General features: G+C 40.1%; 2 protein-coding genes across 2 annotated transcripts; one reads left to right on the forward strand and one right to left on the reverse strand.

Annotated features, from left to right (window-relative positions):
* Positions 1 to 1,545: 1,545 nt before the first annotated feature.
* On the reverse strand, positions 1,546 to 15,608 carry ajm1 (apical junction component 1 homolog). The gene is made up of 2 exons (XM_046375936.1): positions 15,388 to 15,608; positions 1,546 to 4,996 (listed from the first exon to the last, which is right to left on the reverse strand). Exon 2 carries the CDS (start codon positions 4,940 to 4,942, stop codon positions 1,682 to 1,684), a length of 3,261 nt encoding a protein of 1,086 aa, XP_046231892.1. The 5' UTR covers positions 4,943 to 4,996; positions 15,388 to 15,608; the 3' UTR covers positions 1,546 to 1,681.
* A 764-nt stretch (positions 15,609 to 16,372) lies between these two features.
* Positions 16,373 to 21,233, forward strand: LOC124052108 (major intrinsically disordered NOTCH2-binding receptor 1-like homolog). Its single transcript, XM_046376030.1, has 4 exons — positions 16,373 to 16,923; positions 17,133 to 17,170; positions 17,632 to 17,894; positions 21,039 to 21,233. The coding sequence occupies exons 1-4, from the start codon at positions 16,760 to 16,762 to the stop codon at positions 21,228 to 21,230; spliced, it is 657 nt and encodes a 218-aa protein (XP_046231986.1). The 5' UTR covers positions 16,373 to 16,759; the 3' UTR covers positions 21,231 to 21,233.
* The last annotated feature ends 1,789 nt before the right edge of the window (positions 21,234 to 23,022 follow it).

A 23,022-nucleotide genomic window follows, 5' to 3' on the forward strand; every position in this document is an offset into this window, starting at 1 on the left:
AAGTGTAAATCAGTGAAAGAGAATTTCAAATATATATGTGCTTCAAGTTTCACTGTACTTTGTCTTACAAACGCCGAGGAAAGCTGACAGTCACAAGGAGGGGGGTGATATGGATGAAAACAGCTTATTCAACCTTTACTAAGTACTGATTGACATCTTCAAGACATGTTCAGTCATTTGTTAAATGGGGTCAGTCAAGTTATTTCTAAATAGTTTGGGTATTAGCATAACATACAATGTGGTCCAGCTTTTTTTTAAAAAAAAAATTCAAATCATCATCGGTATGCTGGCAGGAAATTTGGGATTTACGAAATTACAAAAACAAAATGTACTGTAGATTTGAGGCAACATGGCTAAGTTGACAATTGATAAATGTTGCTAAAATTATGAGCAATGCTATGGTTCTGATTTGCTAAAACCAAAAAAGGACAATATGAATCACATGTAATAAACGCAATGCAGCACAAATACACAACTAATGTTTTCTTCAAGCATTTACGTACCATATAGCTACTATGCCAAATCTGGCTCATCTTGTTCTAAGGACAATAACTCCTGTTGCTAATTCATATATTCTCGTATGTAAAGATATCTAAAAATACAACTCATCGACTTCAGTGTTATAGGAAATTGCATGATTTCTTGGTATTACAACAAGATTTGTTTTTGTCGTAGATAATTCTCATTATTCACAGTGTTTAAAACCGAACAGTACAGGCCAACACCTACTGTGTGGCTGGTAACTGGCACCATTTCAAAATCCATTGTAGAGGTTGCTTTCAAGTCCAGTAGTGCTCCAGTAATGCTGCAGTGCAGAATTAAAGAACTACCGAATTTAGTCTTCATCTTTAGACTCAAAGAGGCAAATTTTAACTTTCGGTATAGTACTCCTACCTAACAGTAAGATTTTGTGCCTGTTATAGATGTTTCAAGTAGCACAGATGTATTTCAGTTTTTCAGTTTTCTTATAGGGACTTATGTTTCAACCAAAACTCTTAGCATGTTATCACATTTTCAATGAAAACTTTCTTTACAAATGCATTTAATATAACAGTAACACGTCCTTCTACAGGAATGTGGTATGGTAGCCTACTTAACTCAAAAAGCAACTTTGCATAGAAAGTATTTGCTTAGCTAAGAAAATAATATTTAATATTTTCTAACTGAGACAACATTATAGTCACATATGAAAAATAGTCATGTTGTACTCACTTACAGAAACCAAGTCTCTCATTTCAAGAGGCTATGTTTAGAAGCACATACAGTTGTTGCTAATAATAATAATAAAAAAATGTAAAAATACCTTAATGTCAGTTTTGGTAATCCCTGCCAAAGGGAATGTGTCATAACAGTATGACCAAGAAAGATAAATGACTTGAATAAAAAGTATGTACTTGTTGAAAAGATTAAAATAAATAATGCACTATACCTATTCTGCACCTGACAGGAAATATTCTGAAAAAGAATAATACTGACTGAGCAGACATACATACATATATATATATATATATATATATATATGTATACACACACACGCATCTTTTGGTAACAAAATACTTGTCTACAAATGTTTGTGATTGGATTTATATATAAATATGTGTAACTATATATATTTATATCTATATATCTATAAATAGATATAGATATATATATAGATATATATGTACAACAAAAGTTTCACTTAAATAATGTCATCAAGGAGATGTGGGGTGCCCACCCAGTCCAAAGTCCTGGGCTCAGAGGCAGCCATAATCATGCACATAAACTGTTTACCGGTCCTCTTATCAATGGGATAAATAGTTGTGGGTGTGAACCTTCTGTTACTTTCCACAAACTCACATAGCTGCTGATACACCTGTGGATATTCATGGCGTAAGAAAACCCCACGGATCCGTAACTCCCGTTGAATATTGATAAAACAGATTTCCCTAGCCTTCCTGCCTTCCTCTCCCTCTTTGTCGATATCTGCTGTTCCTGGGGGTGGAGTGAGGATCAGCGTTTCCATGTCACTCTCTTTCTTGTGAAGCTTTCTCTCAGGACTGAATGAAGCCAGTGCTACCTTTGCATATTTTCTGACAGTTGGCGCTTGGTTCCTTGGTGATGGCCCATCTGGCAATTGCTCACCAACAGCAATAGAAACATTCAGGATGAAACATTCATTTGGGTCGTATTCTTTACCAGCTTCCTGAAGCTCCTTACAATACTCCCCCAGGTTGTCCTTGAAGCTTTCAAGCTCTCGCAGGGACAGGTATGTGGGAGACATAAGTAGACTATCCAGGCCATACTGAAGGAAGTTAGTGGATGATGCAGGGTTTGGAAAACCAAGAAAGAGAACTCCTCTACCTCGTGAGAGGTAGCCAACTTTGGCAATGCGGGAGAAGGCTTTGTGGACATCAACAGTCTCCCGGCAGTGTTTGATGATGTGACGACATGTGCTGCCAATTCTTCCATACAAGCAGCTTTCTTTATGAATGTCCCAGTCCTCCCTGCGACAGTTACGGGAGCAATAGTAGGTATAGCAACTGTGGCAAGATTTAAAATATAAGCAAGCATTGAACAAGGTCTCTGTCCTCCGGCATTTGTTGTTGGAGCACATCATTGTATCATCCTCATCTGGGCTCTGATCTGGGGAACACTCATCTACATTCTTCATTGCATCACTGCCCCCATCCATGTCTCGATAAGCATCAGGATTCATTCTTATTGAGGTTGGCTGTTTATCAAGAGGAGGTGGTTCCTCTGTACCTGCCTTTGAGCTTTTTCTGGACAGAGATACTGCTTCTTCCTCATCAATTAACTTCTTTAGCTGATCCAGAATGTCCTCACTTGCTCTTCTACTAGGTGGCTTGTAATCAGTCACGAGATCTGCCAGAAGCTCATCAAGTTGTTCAAGGCTTTGCTGTAGAGAGGCATTGTCATGTGTCTTCTCTTTGGCTGAACTTTGAAAGTCATGCTGAGACAATTCTGGACCCTCAGTGCTTCGGGAGTCAAGAACATCCCAACTGGCAGACCGCCCTTCAGCCTTATTAAGTTTCCCTGGTCGAATGTCATTATCAGTGATTGTTATCTCAGGAGTTACAAACCAGAGTTTACCAGAAGTGCTCTTTGATGTCTCTGTTGGGCTTTTGTCAATTAGTGAGTTATCAGACATCGATAAGGCTGCATAGCGTCTTGGTGAACTGGACAGATTGACTACCACTGGCTGTGGCTTGTCACCTGTGGCGGCCGCAGGCTTTCTAGACTCAAGAAGATCATCATAGCTCTGACCACGCTGTACAGGAAGAGGTTGTTCCCTCTCAACACGAGAGTTGAGAATATTGTCCCAGGACCTTGAGTAAGATTTGGAATCTGCGCCAATTCTTTGAGGTTCTACACATGGGTTGGCATACCAGGATGTTAACACAGGCTCATGACGGACTCTGGTTGGAGTCACTTGAGATACATAAGAGGCAGGATTGGTGGAATAGCCAGATGCATCTGAGCCATACCAGTCATCTGTTTGTGCCTGAATGACTCTAGCATGTCTCCGGCCCTCTGTATAATATGCCCTTGCAGGGATATGATGCTCTGGTGGCATTGCATACATATCACTTGAATAATAAAATCTTGGTGGAGCAGTCTGGATTTGATAAGACCTTGGATCATCCCCATAAAATATTCTTGCTGGAGGTGTCTGTATGATGTATGGCCCTGGTTCATTTGCTGCATAGGGTTTGGGATACCCTGTCTGCACAGAGTATGGATAGGTCTCCATCTCAGGATAAAAGGGTCTTGTAGCTACAGCATGCATCCTTCGAGTCCTTGGATCTTGCAAATATTGCACTTTTGGACTGTATGTTTGTCCTGGTGTGTAACGTTCATCATGAAAGTAAGAACTTGGTTGAGGAGGGACAGTAGTAACATATCTACCTGGGTCATCCGCATAAAAGAATTTTGTTGGCACGTTGGGGCTGGAATGAGCTCTGCGTTCTCTATAATAGGAATCACTTGATGAAGGCATTCTTTGCAATGGAATCTCCATGGGTTGTAAGTAACTATTTGGCATGCTGCGGGAATAATGATAAGCTTGCCTGCTCTCTGTACCTAATGAATCAGTGGGAGTTGGTGTTCTAGAATAGGAGAAATGTCGTGGCACAGTAAGGCTCCTACTCCCCCCACTGTGGTGCCTCTGCCAGGGTATGTCTATTTGAGGTGAAGCCTGTTTCCGTCCTGAATTATGTAATGCAGCCTCATCAGGTTTGATGTCCACCCTACACCTGACATGAGGACTAGTTGCTGGTTTATCCAGTCCTCCATCCTCACTTGGGGAATATTTACTGCTGTCAGTTATTTGAGGCTGCAACTTAATGGGATGGACCTCATGCATATGAGCCCGAGTTGCTGTATAGGAGGACTCCCTACGAGGTGATACTTCCTGTCTCCAGTAGGAGTCTCTTGGAGCCTTTTGGGACTCCCTTCCCTTCCTTCCCAAAGATGAGGATCCTTCAAAAGAAACAGGGGTGAGACTAGTCTGAACTCGAGGGGCACTTTTTGACCTGGTCCTTCTTTTCTGTTCAGGGACAACTTTGTCACTGGCCATATCAGCAGCCATTGGTTGAGGGGTTAGCCTGTGGCTGAAAATGTCTGGAGCAGAAAAGCGATATCTCTGCTGGCGGCCCAAGGCATTCCATGCAACATCTGGGTTAGCTGCATGCCTGTCAGCCTTCCTGTATGGGGACTCCATTGAGTATTTATGGGATTTTGAGTACTCCAATGACTTGTAGTCAAAGGTACAGCAGTGCCTCTTATTGACTTTGTTCTTACTGTCCTCCAGTGTGCTGTAATTTATAGAATCACATTGTTTGGAGGGTTGCAAGGATTTGTAGTGTGAAAAAATCGGGACAACTTTTATATCTTGATGCACAGTTGATACCAGTATGTCAGGCAGGTCTGTCCGTGTCATCTTAAAGGGACTCCTCTAGTTTTGTCCATCAAGTTGCTTTAAAGTTGATGTTGCCTGGAGAGGTAAACAAAGAATTTCAGTCAGGATCATTTATCCATGAACTATAAATTTATTTCACCAACTATGCATATATGGAGCAGAACTACAACTCAGTAAAGGTTAATAAGTTGGAGAATAAGTCAATTAATTAATAATAAATGTTGGCAGACGTATTAAACAAAATTTAGAACATGTTTGAACAGAGTATTCAATTGGACTGGTTGTGGAAAAAAGAGCAATATTGCAAATTAATTCCAGGTTTTTGCCTGCAATTATCTTCCAAGTGGAAACTATGATGAGATGAGATGTTTGTGCAATGAAATTAAGTTTTTTGTTCTAATTGTGGTGTAAAGGAGTGATAATACCATTCTGGCCTCAATAGCCAGACAGCCAGAAATCAAGAAGGGCATATGAGTGTCTATACATGACTTCTAGAGAAGTTAATTATGAGTTTATGTGGAAAAATGAATGAATTTCCACATAATCTTGTGATTGTGTATTTTTTCTAAGCTACAGTCCGTATTCAGTGATCTGTTTTATGTGAAAAACAAACAGGGTCTCCCTCAATCTAAGTACTAACAACATAAAACTTACATGAGTTTGCTTATGTAAAAATGGGGGATCATGAAAATCTATCTGTTTTCACTTAAAATTGACCTACACTTAATGTATTCTCTTCCAAAACCACTGAATACTCATGGGGTTACTTAAAGGTTTTGAAAAATGAAACAAACTATTTTAAGACCCGTCTGATATTTTTCTCACGTCTTTCTCTGTAACAACCTTTAATGAGTTTTGACTTCATGCTGTCTTCAATGATGGAATCAAAAGTATGGCCAAATATAAATAGATGAGTCTAAATCTGTATGGGTTAGGTACCCAGCACTGAGTATTCTAACAACAAGCAATACAGTGGCTGTATTATTCAGAGTGTTGAGGCTTGTATGTCCCTATGTCTCTCAGTAGTGCAACTACATTGAGATCAAATCAACTTTACTTGTGTAACCCAGTATCAATCAATGTACTAATCAACTTTACAGGCCCAGGCCCTTTACAGACTTCACACTAACAATCAATTCGTGCAAACTTCATGAATTGTGGAGGCCTTTTTTACCTTTATTTAACCAATCAAGTCATTAAGGACAAATTCTTATTCACAAATGCCAGAAGGATCATAAGGTAGTTGATTGTTGAGTCTTATTTCCAGATTGTTGGTATCTGGTGACTTGGTGATGATACTCAGCAATCAACTGTCTTTCTCAAGAATTGCTTACTGCACCTTTCAAGAAGTCTTAACAAGTGTCATAGCAGACAAGCCTAAGTCCCAATAACTTATCTCTCAAAACGAGTCAAAGGTCTCAAGTATCCATACAGAATGCCTGAACAATAGGAGAATAATCTGCAATAAACAAAACTGTACATCTCAGTCAACATTTGATCAATAGGGAACAGTCTGATCTTTAACACAGCAACACAGCAAATCACTGGTTCAAGACAATCAACTGACATTACACTGACATTTAAAATGAGAGACAAAGTTGTTTTCTTAATGACTGTTTGGGTCGGCTTACCATCCCAAAACCTTTATTTTTCTTACCCACACTAACGTGTAATAGATAGAGTTTTCAGATTTATCCACTCACAGGTTGAAATAGAGGAAAAACAATGTATTTTCAAAATTAGCTGGCTTTGTGTGGATGTGCTATTCCTGTATCAAGGAAAATGTTTTCTACCCCTGGCTTGGGTTCCAGTTGGCAGAATTTCCCAACTTTGTAATGTTTCCTGATTTTACTTTGTAGTCAAAAATGTCTCAAGCTTTCTATACAATATTTGATTTTTTATTGACTTCCATCAAGTCAAAGATTAGCAAAACACAATAAAAAGCTTTTAATTGGGCGCCAGGTCCAATGAATCGTAGCCTCATCAACAGTAAGTTATGCTGTTTGGTGCCTCTGATCACAGACTGCAATCACATGAAGTTAACTTGTGATTTCAAAGGCAGCAGCTAAAATGTCACAGGTAGTGTGCATTCTTCTGAGATGCAGTTGGTGGGATTTGTCTGTAATCAGCTACATCAGAGAAGAAATTTTCTGATTCTGTAAACTCATTAGTAATGAGTAAAGTAATGACATTTCTATGTATTTACTGACACTATAATATTTTTATAATGTTTTTAATATTTTTTAATCTATAAATAAAAATTAGTTGGAAGTCTATTACTTACAAAATCATCATTTGCTCAGAGAAATGTTTGTACAATAAATACAGGTTATGAAAAAAGAGTAGCATTACGAAGATGCAGGAATTAAAGCCTGCTTACATAACAATAAAAATACAAGCTGCTGCAACCTGTATGAGACCGCAGGAGAAGGAGCTGACCCAGATTGAGCAACTGGTGGAGCAGATGCTCAGACTGGAGCAGATGGAGGATGGTTAAGGTGCTGACATGACTGATATTTTCCAAAAATCCAGTGGCAACTGCAGCCAAGTGTAATTGCAAATATCCAAAAAGAGTGCAACTGTCAGAACGCAGTAACAGATCAGTGAAGGTCGTAAGTGAATTTAATGACTGGTCTTGCTCCAGGTACACGTGAAAAGTTTACAGTACGCTATGGTGGACTGGACTGGAAACGGATACAATTTAAAGCAAGCTTTCATTAACCCAGCTTTACTCATTATTTTCGTATGATGTTTAATCAAAAACACACTCGTGTCTCTCCTCCTCGGGTAGCCTAAGCTACACTTTCCAGAAATAGAAAAAAGAAAGAAAAGAAAAGAATAAGAGTGACAAAATGTACTGGGGAGCAAAGTTCTTATATCTTGGAACACTGGCACTTGCTTCTACCAATTTATATACAAATCTATAGACTTAGAGATTTATCTGGGAATGACATGCCTAGAGAGGACATTCTACATAAGGCTGCAAAATCTGTCAGTTCTGCTCCAAGTGGCCTATGTTTAATGGCTGGGTGTCACTGAACTCTTAGGGACTTTCAGTAAGCATTATTTTCTGATGAATTGTGGGTATGGAGCTGTTCTGTGGAGCTGAGCTCTCTGTGCACTGCAACATGGAACCACTGGCAATGAACGTGCTTTAATTTTAATTCAATTCAGTTTATTTATATTGCGCCAATTCACAACAAAAGTTCTCTCATGACACTTTCCAGTTTGAGCAGGTCTAGACCAAACATCTAGACTCAACATTCCTCCTTGGGGAAGCACTTGGCAACAGTGGTGAGGAAAAACTGCCTTTTAGAAGGCAGAAACCTAACAGCAGACCCCGGCTCAAGATGGGCGGCCATCTGCCTTGACCGGTTGGGTTGAGAGAGAGGGAGAGAGAGAGAGAGAGAGAGAGAGAGATGCTGATAAATACTGTCACACCGCGGTGAGGTATTGTCTTGTTCTGGGTTTATGTCTTGTGATTTCCTGTTTTATTTTGAAAAGTAACTCTCCTCTCGTTTCAGATCACTTGCCCTTCCTCATGTGTCTACAGTCTGATTGTCTTCCTGATTACCTGATTGTGTCCACCTGTTCCCCATTACCTCCATGTGTTCGAATAGTCTGCGTTTCCCTTGTCTTGCCGGTGTGTTTCGTCTGTGTACATTCACTCCAGCCTTGATCTCGCTATAGCCTCAGCCTTGATTTCTGCCTTGAGCTTTGTTCTTTTCTTTTGGCCTCTGCACAGATTGATTTTGATTTTGATTTGTTTCATAAGTTTCATAGATTGGAATTTACTTGTAGTATAGTTCTAGGACTTGTTCATTTGCTTTCTTTTTCCTCTGTATGAGTGATTTTTAGTTCTTTCTTAGAATAACTTAATAGGTAGTTTATCCTCTGCATTCAGAGTGATTTTTTGTTCTTTGTCTATTTTTCCTTTCTTAGTAATTTTCCTCCCGTTGGAGTAATTCTAAGGTTTAGCGATTTGTGTATTTATATCCTTTGGAACTTTTCATAGCTCTTTGTTTTCTCTCTTCAGAGAGTTATAACTTTTATAGCTGCACGCTTTCGTGTGGAAGACATGCTCAGGACATTTCAGAGCCTTTTGATTTTACACTCTGTATGAGGTATTACCTGTTTTTTTTTAATTATTATTATTAATAAAGTCATCACTATCATCTACCTTCTCTGCGTCTGAGTCCTGCCTGAGCCTGATCGTGACAAATACTTTGTTAAAATACATTTGCAGTGTAAAATAAGGGACAAGATGAGAGTGTCCTGTAATATCTGGTCTATGTCACATATGAAGAATTTGATCAAAATTATTAGAGCAAAGTTTCCTGTCCTGAGGTGGACTGTTTGTTAAACTATTTTCCGTATAGTTTAACAAGCACCCCTTCAGAAGACCTGATAAAATCATGCAAAGTCTTTTGTTTTAATTTCACTTCAGTTTATTTATCTTGTGCCAGTTCACAACAAAAGCTATCTCATGACCCTTTCCAATTAGAGCAGGTCTTTAATTAAATTTTGTAATACAGAGAGAACCCAACATTCCCCCATGAGCAAGCACTTGGCGACAGTGGCGAGAAAAAAACCTTCCTTTTAAGGAAGTTACCAGGCAGAATTGGAACTAAAAAGTAGGAATGACCCATCTGCATTTGAGTTCTTTAATTTGAAAGGAATGTGACATCACATCTTCCACTATGTTGCTCCTTGCAAAAATTAGGTTATATGTCATTCTTGCACTCTACTACTCATACAGTTAGGATGGTGGATCAGGCAAGTAACTATACACCCTATTCACAAGAAAGGCAGTGATACTCAACAACATGCTGAAAATGGGTTGCAAGCTCCATATAATGCAGTCAGTGAGCTATGCTTTGTTAATGTGCTGTGACCCATAGCACTGCAAATAAAGAAGCTGTTAGTTCAGGGTCAAATAACTGGGCCTTTCAAGACAGAGATCATGATATGAATGACGTGAAGTTCTTATTGTTTATTATGTTAAGTGTAGGGCTTGTGTGTGTGTGTATGTGTCTGTGTGTGTGAGCTACAATCAGATGCAGATGTTTAGCAGATAATGTGTCAAATTCTGTTTATTGTCTCTCAGACACCACAATGTCTTTTCCAAGCAGTAATGCATGGCATTGGTTACAAGTCCAGTCGAAAGGAAGGCTCTCTTGTTCCCTCTCAGCACAGAAATGTTGCACATCAGTGGTACATGCACCTTTGTGTGCACCATCTGTTTGCTCTGGGCCTATGATTGTTCCTAATTTCACTGGAGTAGCATCCTGTGTTTCAGTCTCTTGACAGAATTATGCCATTACATGTAGGCTGGCAAGCTGAGTCTCTTGCTGCTCTCCAAATACTGTTTCCTGCTCCATTCCTCACGTTTATTTGCAGTATAGCATCATGAGTCTCTTCAGTGCTTCTGATGTAGCGGCCATATTTATGCCACTGTAGTACAGTAGAGACTCAGAAGCAATTCTTGGGTGGCATGTGTTCTATACCACATCTAAACCTTTTAGTTTGTTGCTCCAGTGCTATTTCACATACGGTGTAATTTTTAATTTTTAAGTTACTTTATGAATCCCAAGCTGGGAAATTACTTCTCTGCATTTAACCCATCACTGATTGAAACATACACAACATGCAGTGAAACACGCAGGAGCACTGGAGCATGGGCATCAAGCGCCCGGGGAGCATGGGGGTTAAGTGCCTTGCTCAAGGGCACATCAGCCGGCTAATGGGGGTGGGGACATTATCACTCCACCACACTCAAATTTTTCCTGCCCGTCCGGTGGGGGAATGCGAGGCCAGTTGCCCTTCATGTATTCATCATGCTGTTGCATAGTCCTCCTTAAACAATGATGTCAGGAAATATGTCATGTGACAACTTTTTTGAAAGACAAGCATGTGTGATTTAGTGGCACCTAGTGAGGTTGCAGACTACAACCAACTGAATACCCCTCCACTCACTTAGTGTGTAGTATGTAGCAGAACCTACTGTGGCTTCTCAAAAAACAGAAAGCACAGAAGTCACTCTGTAGAGCCAGTGTTTGGCTTGCCCATTCTGGGCTAATGTAGAAACATACTCAGTGGGAGAGCACTTCCTCTGTAGATATAAAAGACTTATTCTAGGTTAAAGAAAACATAACAAGTTTTACTTTCAGTTTTCATTAATGAAAACATCAATCCATCCATTTTCTATACCGCTTATCCGTCAGGGTCGCGGGGGAGCTGGAGCCTATCCCAGCTGACTACGGGCGAGAGGCGGGGTTCACCCTGGACTGGTCGCCAGCCAATTGCAGGACTGACACACAAAGACAGACAACCACACACTCTCACACTCACACCTAGGGGCAATTTAGAGTAGCCAATTAACCTAATGTGCATGTTTTTGGTATTGTGGGAGGAAGCCGGAGTACCCGGAGAAAACCCACGCAGGCACAGGGAGAACATGCAAACTCCACATAGAAGGGCCCAGACCGGGATTCGAACCTGGAACCCTCTTGCTATGAGGTGACAGTGCTATCCACCAACCAAAAAAACCATTGTGAGTATTACATTCACTTTCTGCCCCTAAATTATACACACAATCTGTTTGATCTAACTGTTGGATGGCACACAAACGTTCACCTTCTGCATGCCTTTTCCACAAGGAAAGTTGGAGGCACTATATACCTATCCACCAGCCCAGTCTCTGCCCTTCATAATGTACTCAGGAAAGAAGCACTATTTCATTTACTATAACCCTACTGCCAGACAGAACTTTGAGATTGCACAATGTTCAGTGACTACGTTTTAAGCAATTTCAGTCCAAATAAAGTTTGTTAAGATACAGTTACGAGAATGGGATGGCGGTTATTATTTAATAAAAAGTAAAAGACTATGACAAAAGCCTTGGTTTTCCATATGACAATCAAGACAATACAAGTCGACCACCTCAACTGCCTTACTCTGTGGGTGTGGGAGTGTGGAGGAAGCTACATAAAAGGCACACTGTTTCCTGCTTCGACACAGAACATTAGTGCTGGACAAGAATCACGTGCAGCAGAATCACCATCTATGAACATAATTTGTAGGAATAATGGACAGCACAATGGTAACAGTTTATACCCAGGCTCAGCGTGTCAGGGGACTCATGCACTACCCCTGGTTGCCATGACATTGATAACTTTGTTGATAGCACTGCAGGCTCATTGCACAGCACGCTCAACCTAATTGCACCTCAATCTAAAAAGAATATAACTAGAAGAAGCTCCGCTCCATGGTACAACCAGGAAACATGCAAGTTAAATCAAAGATCACAACACATAGATGTCAATATGGAGCCAGGGCCTTCAGTTATCAAGCTCCTCTTCTGTGGAACCAATTACCAGCCTCAGTTTGGACGGCACACACGCTCTCTATGTTTAAGAGTAGACTTAAGACCCTCCTTTTTGACAAAGCCTATAGTTGGACCAACCCCTAGTTATGCTGCTATAGGTTTAGATTGCTGGGGGAGATCCTTAGACACTGAGCTTTCAGAGCAGGGGGACTCCCTCATCATGTCCCATCACCGGTACAGTACTAACTCGCCCTCTCCCCCGGAGCTCTTGTGCTCCATCTTTTTTCAGCACTTCCGGAGCATGTTGCTGGATCCAGAATCTCCTACCCCGCCCTCCTGAGGCCTGGTACCGCTGCTGGATCCTGAGCCCTCTATGGCCCTGCCAACTGCACTGATGGTGCTGCTGGATCCAGAACCTTCTGCATGGCCCTGCCCGGATCCTGCTGCTCCTGCTCTGCAGTGTTCTCTCTATCCTCCCTGTCTGTCCTCTCTCCCTCTCCTTTTTCTCTCTATCTCCCCCTCTCCTGTCTCTCTCCATCTCCCTGTCTCCCCCCTCTCCCTCCCAGGCGGTCACAGCAGAAGGCCGTCTACACCGAGTCTGGTTCTGCTCGAGGTTTCTGCCTGTTAAAAGGAAGTTTTTCCTCACCACTGTCACCATATGCTTACTCAGTGTGGGGTTTTGCCCTGGGACCTGTTTCTCTCTGATTCTCTTTTTTTAATGTGTTGTTTACACACCTGTAAAGTGTCTTGAGATAACTGTGTTATGAATCGGCACTTTAAATAAAATTGAATTGAATTGAATTGAATGGTTGATCCAGTCCAACAACCCATTCACCAGCAACTAATGTGTGTGATTGTTCCTTGTCTCCACAGCTACAACTAAAAAGGTGACCCTTCCTGGACAACACAGCTGATTTCTTTCAGTTTTTACACTTCATGGGATGTATAGAGTACAACCACAGCAATAACTACTTATTCAGGAGTATATTGGTTTTGAAAAACCTAAATGTACATTAAAGAAGAAGAAAAAATAAATCCATCAATTATTATGGTATAGCCAGACAAACATACCATAGAGAATACGCTTCTTGCTCTCATTTGTTGTTGATGTGACTAAGAGACCAAAAAAAGCAGACGGGGTTTAAATGCAGCATTGTGCAACTGCTGAAATGATTTCAGAAATAACTGACATAGGCAGGGATGTGGAAGAGTCTAAGTCACATCTGTACAGACGGCAGACTGATCAGAAACTTTAAAAGGTTCAAATCAAAGGTTCTACAGATATAAATAACAAGACATGTTCCCTTTAAACCCCAAATACTAATGTTCATGTGTTCAACAGATTATACTGAGTCTATCCAGTCACTGGTAGCTTGGTTTAATCTGTTTTTGCTGCACTGAATTATGGGTGGCTGCTAGTTTTGGACCACTGCCTTATTATGCCACCTAACTGGTTGTCTGTCAACCAGTCCAGATTGAAATGTTTTGACGGTTATTGGACAGATTGCTGGTTCATACATTTATGTTCCTCTCAGGCTTAATATAATAACTATGGTGATCCTCATCCCCTGACCATCATCAGGTAAAAACTTAACGGTATTAACAATAACAATAGTCTTTGTGCACCGTGTATAGTCCTTGTGCATTATGTATAGTCTTGGTTGTTTGCACTATGTACAGTTATGTACAGGTTGTATTCAACTTCTCATGTAATGTAGTGTAGCACCTGGTACCTGGAGGAACGTTTCATTCTCATTTCACTGTTCACTGGAATGACTGAACTTATAATATTGTCCTTTTTACTCTTTACTCTTTACACTATTTTTTATTTCACAACTTTACTTATACATTTACTATATTACAGATTTATATTATATATATATTATAGATGAAGATATAACTTTACTGATCCCTGATAGGAAATTCTCAGCCTAACCAGCAGATAAACTATGTAAAGTGATGAATGTATGAGTGCATTCGTGATCATAATCCAATAATATACATTATTCTGATGTATGCCATTCTGCAAAATGTGTACTTTTGCTTGTGGTACTTTAGGTTTAGTTTGATGCTAGTACTTTGGTACTGGAAAATAAAATTTTTGACAAGTGTAATAGAGTATTTCTAAATTTTGGTATTGCTATTATTGGTATTAAATCTATGAAATCTAAATACTTCCACTTCTGCTGCTTTCAGATGCATCCCCATACTTACCCCCACTAGTATTCAACTGGCTAAATTCTTTTGGAATAAAAATACCAACATGTAGTTCTGTCTGCTTCTACATACCTTAAACTGAAAACTTATGTGGCTGCTATGTGTCAGTAGTTTTTGCATTTTGACAAATCATCAGTAATTAAAGATGAAAGCTGCAATCATGCTTATAGTGGGGGTGAATTGAAAAACGTTTTTGTTCAATATGTGAAGTTTTGTCACACACACAAAAAAAATTAAACTGTAAAACTGTTTACTATTGGAACCACTCCGAAGCATCTAGGCTAGGCTATTCTGGCGGTCTTCTCCTGACACTATCAGAGTGTCAAGTGAACACAACCTCTGCAACAGTGCAGCGCAGCGGGCCTGTCTTATCTGAAAGGAAATTCATCAATTCAAATTCATCAAGTCCACACAAACGTCGCATTGACTCGCTGAGCTAGCAAACACTGCGTAACAGGCTAACTGCTGCTGCTCTGCTGCTGCTGCTGCTGCTGCATGAAGGGCTGCTCTGCCGCCTCGAGCCACGGTCCTGATGAGGAGGATGATGTCAGTGTTCATGGATGGGGACGCTTTAGTCTAACATCAACCTGAAGGGAAATGACTACGCTGGTGCAGTAATGAGCAGGACAAATACCCAGTGCATCCACTCAGAGCATGCAGCCACAAACAGAAGCTCCCAGTGCTTAAATGCGATCCGATATGCGCATGGAGTCCGTAGTTCATATCGTGCTCAATATGTATGACGGTCCGTCGCACTGATGTCAAATGTAACACAGATCAGGATGGGGAGACGATTCAGAACGATTGGCTGCAGTTGCTGTGATTAAATTGCACGGCGTGTTCAATGTCTTCGTGCGAAGGCTGGTAACCACGCACAGAACATGACAATACGGCACTGCAAATCAAAAGCTCCGTGTCTTACCGCATCGCTCCGGACTCCCACTTTGAGTTTGTCCATTTTTGTCAGGGATGCAATACGAGGCAGTGCGATAGTGGTTTCCCAATGACGACATCGGACATGTGCAAAAGGTGAAACTGCAATATCCGCCTTATTGGTCAGATTCTCCTCCTCCCAAACGTAACATCGTTGGTGGATTGCTGCGCATCCCCACTGCACCATCCACATCTACTGTATGTGGCCGCAGCTACATCCCCCCGCCTCCCCCACCGCACCCTCTCCCTCTCTCTCCCTCCCTCCCTCTCTCTCTCCCCCTCTCTCAATCATCAGATTACAAAGATTTTGGCACTACACAACAAATAGTAATATTAGATATTAATTCAATAAAAAATGTAAAATATCATTTTCTGTGTGTGTGTGTGTGTGAAATAGGGTTTCAGGGATATTTTAATTTTGTGTCTTTCAGTTTGGGGCATGCATTAACAAATTGCTGCTAAGTATTGCTGCTAAGTATGTGTGTCCCCCCCACCCCTCACACACACACACACACACACACACACCCTGATGCCACCGTCGCGCCTGCACCACTGACAGCAGCATGCTTAAACCTCGTTGCCAAGGAGGCTGCTTATTGCCTCTTTCCTCCATATGGTTGTCGGTGACAAAGATGTTTTCATAGAGAAGATCTGCTGTGCACCCATTAGGAAGAGAACTTATCAGTTGTTATGAGCCCCCCATGACCTTGCCACCAGCACCAACACCAGTGTGTTGCATATTGCTGATTCACCATGGGGTCAATGAACAGAAAAAATCTTCAATATAATTCAGAAATTGTTTTGATAAGTCATCAGTTGATTAGTCATCTCTCATCTTGCTGTGGACTGAAGTGCTAGCAGCACAAGTACTCATGCAGAAAAATTTGGGGTTATAATATTATATATGATAGATAGATAGATACTTTATTGAGGGAAATTCGGGATACCAAGACCAACACCTTCACAAATTTTGTTCACCAACAGTCCAAACTCAAAATTATTCCAGATATAGAAACTTAGTTCAGCTTGATTTCTATGTCACTTTGCATAGTTCCATCTGTAACTAAGCATCATATTTTATATGTTTTGTATATATGAGTGATGAGTTCAGTATGGCACTAAGCACAGATACTCGGCCTCCACCTCCCTCTCTCCCTATCAGCCCTACACTACAATGCTGGCTCCCAGCACCAGGCCCATAATGGTCAGGTTGGGTTACGCACACCTGCAAGTGATACAGGCTCATAAATATCTTGCTCCTCGTGAATTATTACAGAGCCTGCAAGTTGTAGTGTGCATGTGCATCCAGCCAGGCTGCTGGCAGGTGAAGCAGTCAGTGTGGATGGAGCAACAGAGCGAAGATGGACATCTCTGTTCTACCTAACAACAACCACCCAGAGAAGTTCCTTCAGCTGGACGTTGGGATGCTGCCGGCTACACACGGCATGTTTCAGGTGGGGGCGTTAATGTCCAGTCAGAGACACTGGCAGAACAAGGTCTACTCGCAGGTATGGACCATGTCACAGTCTTACTATATGTTCATCTGCTTTTGAGTCTGTGGTTCTCCCCTTTGACGTGACTTGAATTTGGTTTTGTAAATATTCTTCAAAACACATATACCCAAATACATTCTTTATAATGTGCACTTAGTAATTTTTGTCTACTTGAATGATCTTTAAGCAGCTATCTTTTTTTTCTGATCATAAGTATTTTTAATATGTGATATACTTATAGTGATGTAAGGCTGTTTCTTGAAGCAAAAAAGTTCGAAAGTGAGGATGGATTTCTTAAAATTAGGTCACCTGCGTATTAGAAATGTGCAGTTGTTCATGAGAATTGGTGCCCAATTCTGAGAGAGGATTGAGAAAAGGGCTGTTGGCTTTGGCTGTTGATCTAAATCTAAACACTGATAAGCTTCATCTGACCAAAATGTTGCACTTATTGCCACAAATAATAAATTAAAATAGAAATCAACAGATATACTTTTTATTTCCAACTGCAGATTAATCATAAGTGTTATTCTGAGCTGCACTGATGAAATAAGAGAGTAAAAGCATAAACACAAGAATCCTGTAAAAATGAAAGAAATTTTGTCCAAATAAAATTGTCATTGTTTATTTAAAAAAATATCATTCAGACACTCTGTATAATCTATCTTCAGCATGTATCTCCTCTCTGTCTATAGGAAGTGTTCAAAGCCTAAAGGAGGACCTGATGAGAATTCAAATGTAAGTCTCATTGTTTCCACAGAGAGAGGGAAGGGTGAAGGCTGAAAGCAGGTCTCTTCCATCCCCAGAGGGCACTCCTGTGGTGTTTGTGGATAGATATCTAGAGAAGCACATCACTCCAGTCACTCTGAAGTCCAACATTAAAAGGAACCCTCTGTACATGCCCATAATATCGATGGATGCAGTGGACAACAAATCCAAGCCTTCCTGGACTGTCAAAGAGTATGACACACAAACAATCCATGGCAACCTTGCAGATTTTTTAAAGGTAATTTGTGGAGAGTAAGAGTGGCTGTGGATGACTGACAAGATGAATGAGTGTCCAGGTGATGGACTGGTGCAAAGACAAAAAAGACAGTTTGATAGATCAAAGGATATACTGTATTGATTGCTCATCTAATTTCATGATTTTCCTTTCTTAATTACTCATGCATATTCTGGTTGCATGACACATATTTCTAAATAACGTATGGTTTAATCAAATTGCCACAAATCAACTGACACACAGAAAACCTGGCCAACTATTTTAGCAAAGAAGTGGGGGTTGGTTTTGTTGGTTTTGTCATTAAGTTCCCATGTATAGTCTGTTGTGAGCTCTGTTTGCTGATTGGTAGAAAGAAGGTTTGTGGTTTGGATTTCTACAGATCTTGCTTTGGGCCTACAAACAAGTAAATAAAGCGCTGAATTTGGATGCAGAACTGTTGTCTTTACGCAGAATGGATGATGCACCCAGCCGTAGTGGATCAGATTTGGACATAGTTCGGCCACAGACTGTGGACCTATTTGCATCAAGGGAAAGGTGATGATGCCCATTGCTCTCCTCCCTGCATGACCAGAGTGCTCTACTGGGAGTGGACATGCTTGCATGCAAGTTGTTACGAGTTCCACAATACATTTTTCCCCCACTAGCCTTGATTGACCTTGAAAGGCATTAATGCATTGGCTGGCAGAAGTGAACCAGCTCCTCTGCAGCCCCCCTGTGGCCCCTCACGCAGAGCAGGGACCTTTTCACTGAGGCAGATATTTCATCCCCATCTGGAGCTGCTCACCCTCTGGGCCTGGGCTATGAGAGGTTTAATTTGAGGAGTACTGAGCTATCACAGAGAGTCCTCAACACAATTCAGAATGATAGAGCATCGCCCTACAAGTCTCTTGTGAGTGACTGTAAGTGAATAGTGTTTGAGGAATGGTCTGCTGGGGCACATGTTTAGATATTGCAGTTTTGTTCAGCATCTACTTGGCAACAAGAAGGCAACTCCTACTGTCAAAGTTTAATTGGCTGCTATCTCGGTAAACCAACAGGCCGAATCCCCTTGTTTTTCCTTTTATGAAGGGTGCTGAAGGAGACTGTTGTCCTTTTCCAAGCCAATGTCTCTTTCTTGGGACTGTCTTCCCACTGGTCACTCACCAGGCAACATTTTGAGTCACTTGAAGATATAAGTACGGAAATTTAATCTTGTAAAGTATCTTTGCCGTTTGATTTAGCAATAGATAAACATGTGAGTGATAATCATGCTCTGTCTGTGAATCCTGCTTGTATGCGGTTCATCCCTGGTATCCTCGGCGTGACCTTGAAACCTAATCCTGATTTCATCCCTAGGGTGGTCAATCTATGCTCACCATCGAACCTAGCAGCGTAGCAGCCGCTCTACAGAGGAGCAGTGACTACATGTTGTGCCCAGTTTGTGCTCTACACACTTCTGTAGAGAGAAAAAGGGTGTTCAGGAAAAGGACTTAGCTGCTTGTGTCATGTGCTAAGCCCCAAAAGGCCAAACCCATCATTAAGTAAAGACTCTCTGGCTGGATAGTGAATGCTATCATGCTTTAGGTCTGGGCTGGGTTGCTGGCACTTCTACTACGGATCTTGTGACTTCTTAGACACCATTTAGTTGGGGGTTTCCATCCAGAATATCTGCATTGAAACAAATGCTTTGAAAGGGGACTATAAGTTACTTCCGTAAACCTGGTTCTTTGAGTAGCATGACTGAGATCCACTGACTGAGAACACCCTACTTGTTGCTTGGGTGAAATGAAACAAGGTGTGCTAATTTTGAATAAGTAGTGATGATGATAATGCAGAAACCACAACTGCAAGCCACTTAGGGCTGCCACACTCACAGAAATGCTGCTGTGATTATGCAAGGGGGCATATCCCACAGACACCTCTCTCTTGCTACTCAGAGAACCAGGGTTAAAGTAGCCTAGTTTAAATAATGCTTGAATACTGACAAGAATTTCTGGGTCAGCTAAGTTAATGGAAAGTCATATATGTGGCTATCATCAGTTTCTGATTATTTCCACCTTACAAAGAAAAGTTTAAGCATGTCTGTATAGTGAATTCTGAAACACTGAAACATATAATAAAATATATTTTTGAAACTAGTTAGTTAGTAAATGCCTACACTGCACTAATATATTAAAGCATTAATAATTATATTTATATAATAAATATATATTTATATAATACATATAATTATTGTTATTGTGTTATTTATTTCTGATTTTTTTTTATGATAAATTAATACAGTTACTATAAAAACATATGATAGACATTCACATATAGACACACTGGTATCCTTCATATGCTGAGATACTGATCAAGATAAAGAAAGAAGAGGTTTTCTTTCCTGAATATGACTTTGTTTTGTACAAATGAAAATCTTTAGTTTGTTGATACTTAAGACAGTTAAAAGATTAAGAACTTAACTTAAGAACTCGATCAGAAGAAGGAGTTAATGACATTGGTTTTTGTACATTTGTATTGTACTGCCTCTTATGTTTTACCTCTTCACTTTTCCGCAGTTTCCTCAACTTAATTATGCATTTATATCCCATCTTTTTCTCTTTTCTGATGTGACAGTGAGTATGATGTCTCTACTACTTCAGTCTGGAATCATTATTCAACTGCTGGATGAGTTCTTTCTCTGAATGTTGTGATTAAAGGGGTCATGATGCAGCACTGCCATCCCATATTCATTTCTCATTGAAATAACTCGTGTCTTTTACTCACTCTTTTCAATTGTTCTAATCTGCTTTGACAACATTGGTGTTATCAGTCAGCCACTTGTAATTATTAACACGCAAGTTATAAGATTAACCCTTACTCGGGATACATTCTTGTTATTATGATATAAGTGACAACGGAAAATAGGAAAAGTTGATTCCATTAAATGGAAACGACAAGGGTTCAGTAACTTTACTTATGTAAAATGAAAGTTACAGTAAATTCATTTCATCAACAGCTCTCTTAAATCTAATATTTGTCTAAAAGATGACAAACATAAAGGTAGCAGGCAGGTTGCAAACTAATACATACTGGTATTAAGAGTATTAAAAGCATTAACAACAAGAGTCACAGTGTTTATTTGCAGATGGTGATGTTTCATATGTTTTCATACATTAGGAAGAAGAGAAGACTCCCAAAGATCTGAACTTCTGGCTCGAGGATCTTTACACACCAGGATTTGACTCGTTACTGAAGAAGAAAGAAGCAGAACACAAAAGAAAAAGACTTTGTAAAATTCTTTCTTTGATAATTTTGTCCATTTGTGCTGTACTTATTGTTATCATAGCACCAGTTATGGTTCTACAGAAAAAAAACTGATTGATGACAACATTGCCATTCCTTAGTACAACTTTAATTCAATTCAATTCAATGCAATTCAGTTTATTTATATAGCGCCAATTCACAGCAAAAGTTATCTCATGACACTTTCCAATTAGAGCAGGTCTAGACCAAACTCTTTAATTAAACTGTAATAGAGAGAGCCCAACATTCCCCCTTGAGCAAGCACTTAGCGACAGTGGCGAGGAAAAACTGCCTTTTAGAAGGCAGAAACCTCAGAGCAGACCCCGGCTCAAGATGGGCGGCCATCTGCCTTGACCGGTTGGGATGAGAGAGAGAGGACCTCTTTATATGTTGTTGTCATATATTTTTCTGTTCTCAGTGAACTTAGCTAGAAAACTGTCTGGAGAATAGTGGACATATTTTAGCTACACAACTGGCTCACACCCTCTGGGGACCATGAAATATCTGGTTCTACGCCAAACTACCAAATACAGACAAATGACCAGTAGTGAAATAAAGGTTGTGCTTGAGTACTGTTTTGACCTTACATAAATATTTCTTTCTTTCCTCCATGAAATTCTACTTTATACTGACTCCGTATTATGTTCTCTATAGTAGTGGAAACCCTGATCCAGATATAAAACACAGACATAGCAGCTTCATGAGGTCACTGAAGAACTGTCTTAAAGCTTGTTTACAGCTTTACTGCTCACTTGCCAAAGATCTATATTTGAAGGGTGTGGCTTTGCTAGGCCTTCTATGGATAACAAATACAGCAAAGCAAAACTCTTGAAAATAACATAAATGATGACAGAAACCGTTCCAGAGGCTTTACACAAGAACTGAAAATATAGTTTTTATTGACCACAAAATGATTTCAGTGCGTCAGTGTCAGTACACTATGGCATCAATGGTGGCTGTGGTTACAGGTGCACACACACCTGACCAGACCCAACCATATCCATGTGGACAATGACTGAGGGCAGTGAACCCTACCTTTTATAGATTTGAGCTCTTTTCAGGTTTCATTACCCCATTTTTCCATTATCTCAAGATCACAACCTTTTTTTTAATCCAATTTGATAATTTTAATTTTTTACTAATTTAGTAATTTAGTCACTAGAAAACATTTCCATTATTAACAGCTGACATGGCCTTGGGCAAGGCACCTAACCCCCTAACTGTTCCCTGGGTGCCTGACATGGCAGCTCATAGCTCCTGTTTTTTGCATGTAATTTGCTGTGTGGTTTTGCATGTGTGTTCAACCAAGGATGGGTTAAATGCAGAAAAAAAATTCAGTGTGTGTTAAAATATACGGCCAATAAAGCTGATTCTTCTTCTATTCTTTAAGTGGAGTGAACACATTTTTAAGTTTTAGTATATGGATTTTTTTTTTCTTTTGTAAATCTTAACTGTGGTTGATTGTTGCTGTGCATGTTAAGTTAATTTAACAATGTTAAGCAATTTCAAGAGGCAAAATCATTAAAGTGGTTACCTAACAAACATATCGTACCCACTCTGCTTTTTTCCAACTGAATTCTCTTTCAGTAACAGCATGAATAATACAGAGGACAAAAGGAGACTTCAAATGTGACTGATTTCATTTGATTTATTTATTGCAATAAAGATGTACAAAGTATTGGTAATCATAAATGTTAAAATGTTAGAAAAAAGCATATCTGTGACTGTTAACAGTACAGTGTATCAAAACATTACTGCTTCAACCAGCTGGGTCGATTCCATCCACATCTGTGTGTAAGCAGGAGAAAACAGGTTTGATCTGCTTTTGTTACGTCTTTTCTTCAAAAGGCATTGAAAAGATAGAAAT

This window comes from Scatophagus argus, chromosome 20 (assembly GCF_020382885.2).
Source record: "Scatophagus argus isolate fScaArg1 chromosome 20, fScaArg1.pri, whole genome shotgun sequence".
NCBI lineage: Eukaryota > Metazoa > Chordata > Actinopteri > Scatophagidae > Scatophagus > Scatophagus argus.

Bases quoted from the DNA above. Each gene is read 5' to 3' on its own strand.
- LOC124052108 (XM_046376030.1), top strand. From the start codon at position 16,760: ATGGACATCTCTGTTCTACCTAACAACAACCACCCAGAGAAGTTCCTT. The intron at 16,924-17,132 runs GTCTTACTATAT...ATATACTTATAG, and splicing joins CAGGTATGGACCATGTCACA to TGATGTAAGGCTGTTTCTTG. The intron at 17,895-21,038 runs GTAATTTGTGGA...TAGGAAGAAGAG, and splicing joins ACCTTGCAGATTTTTTAAAG to AAGACTCCCAAAGATCTGAA.
- ajm1 (XM_046375936.1), bottom strand. From the start codon at position 4,942: ATGACACGGACAGACCTGCCTGACATACTGGTATCAACTGTGCATCAA.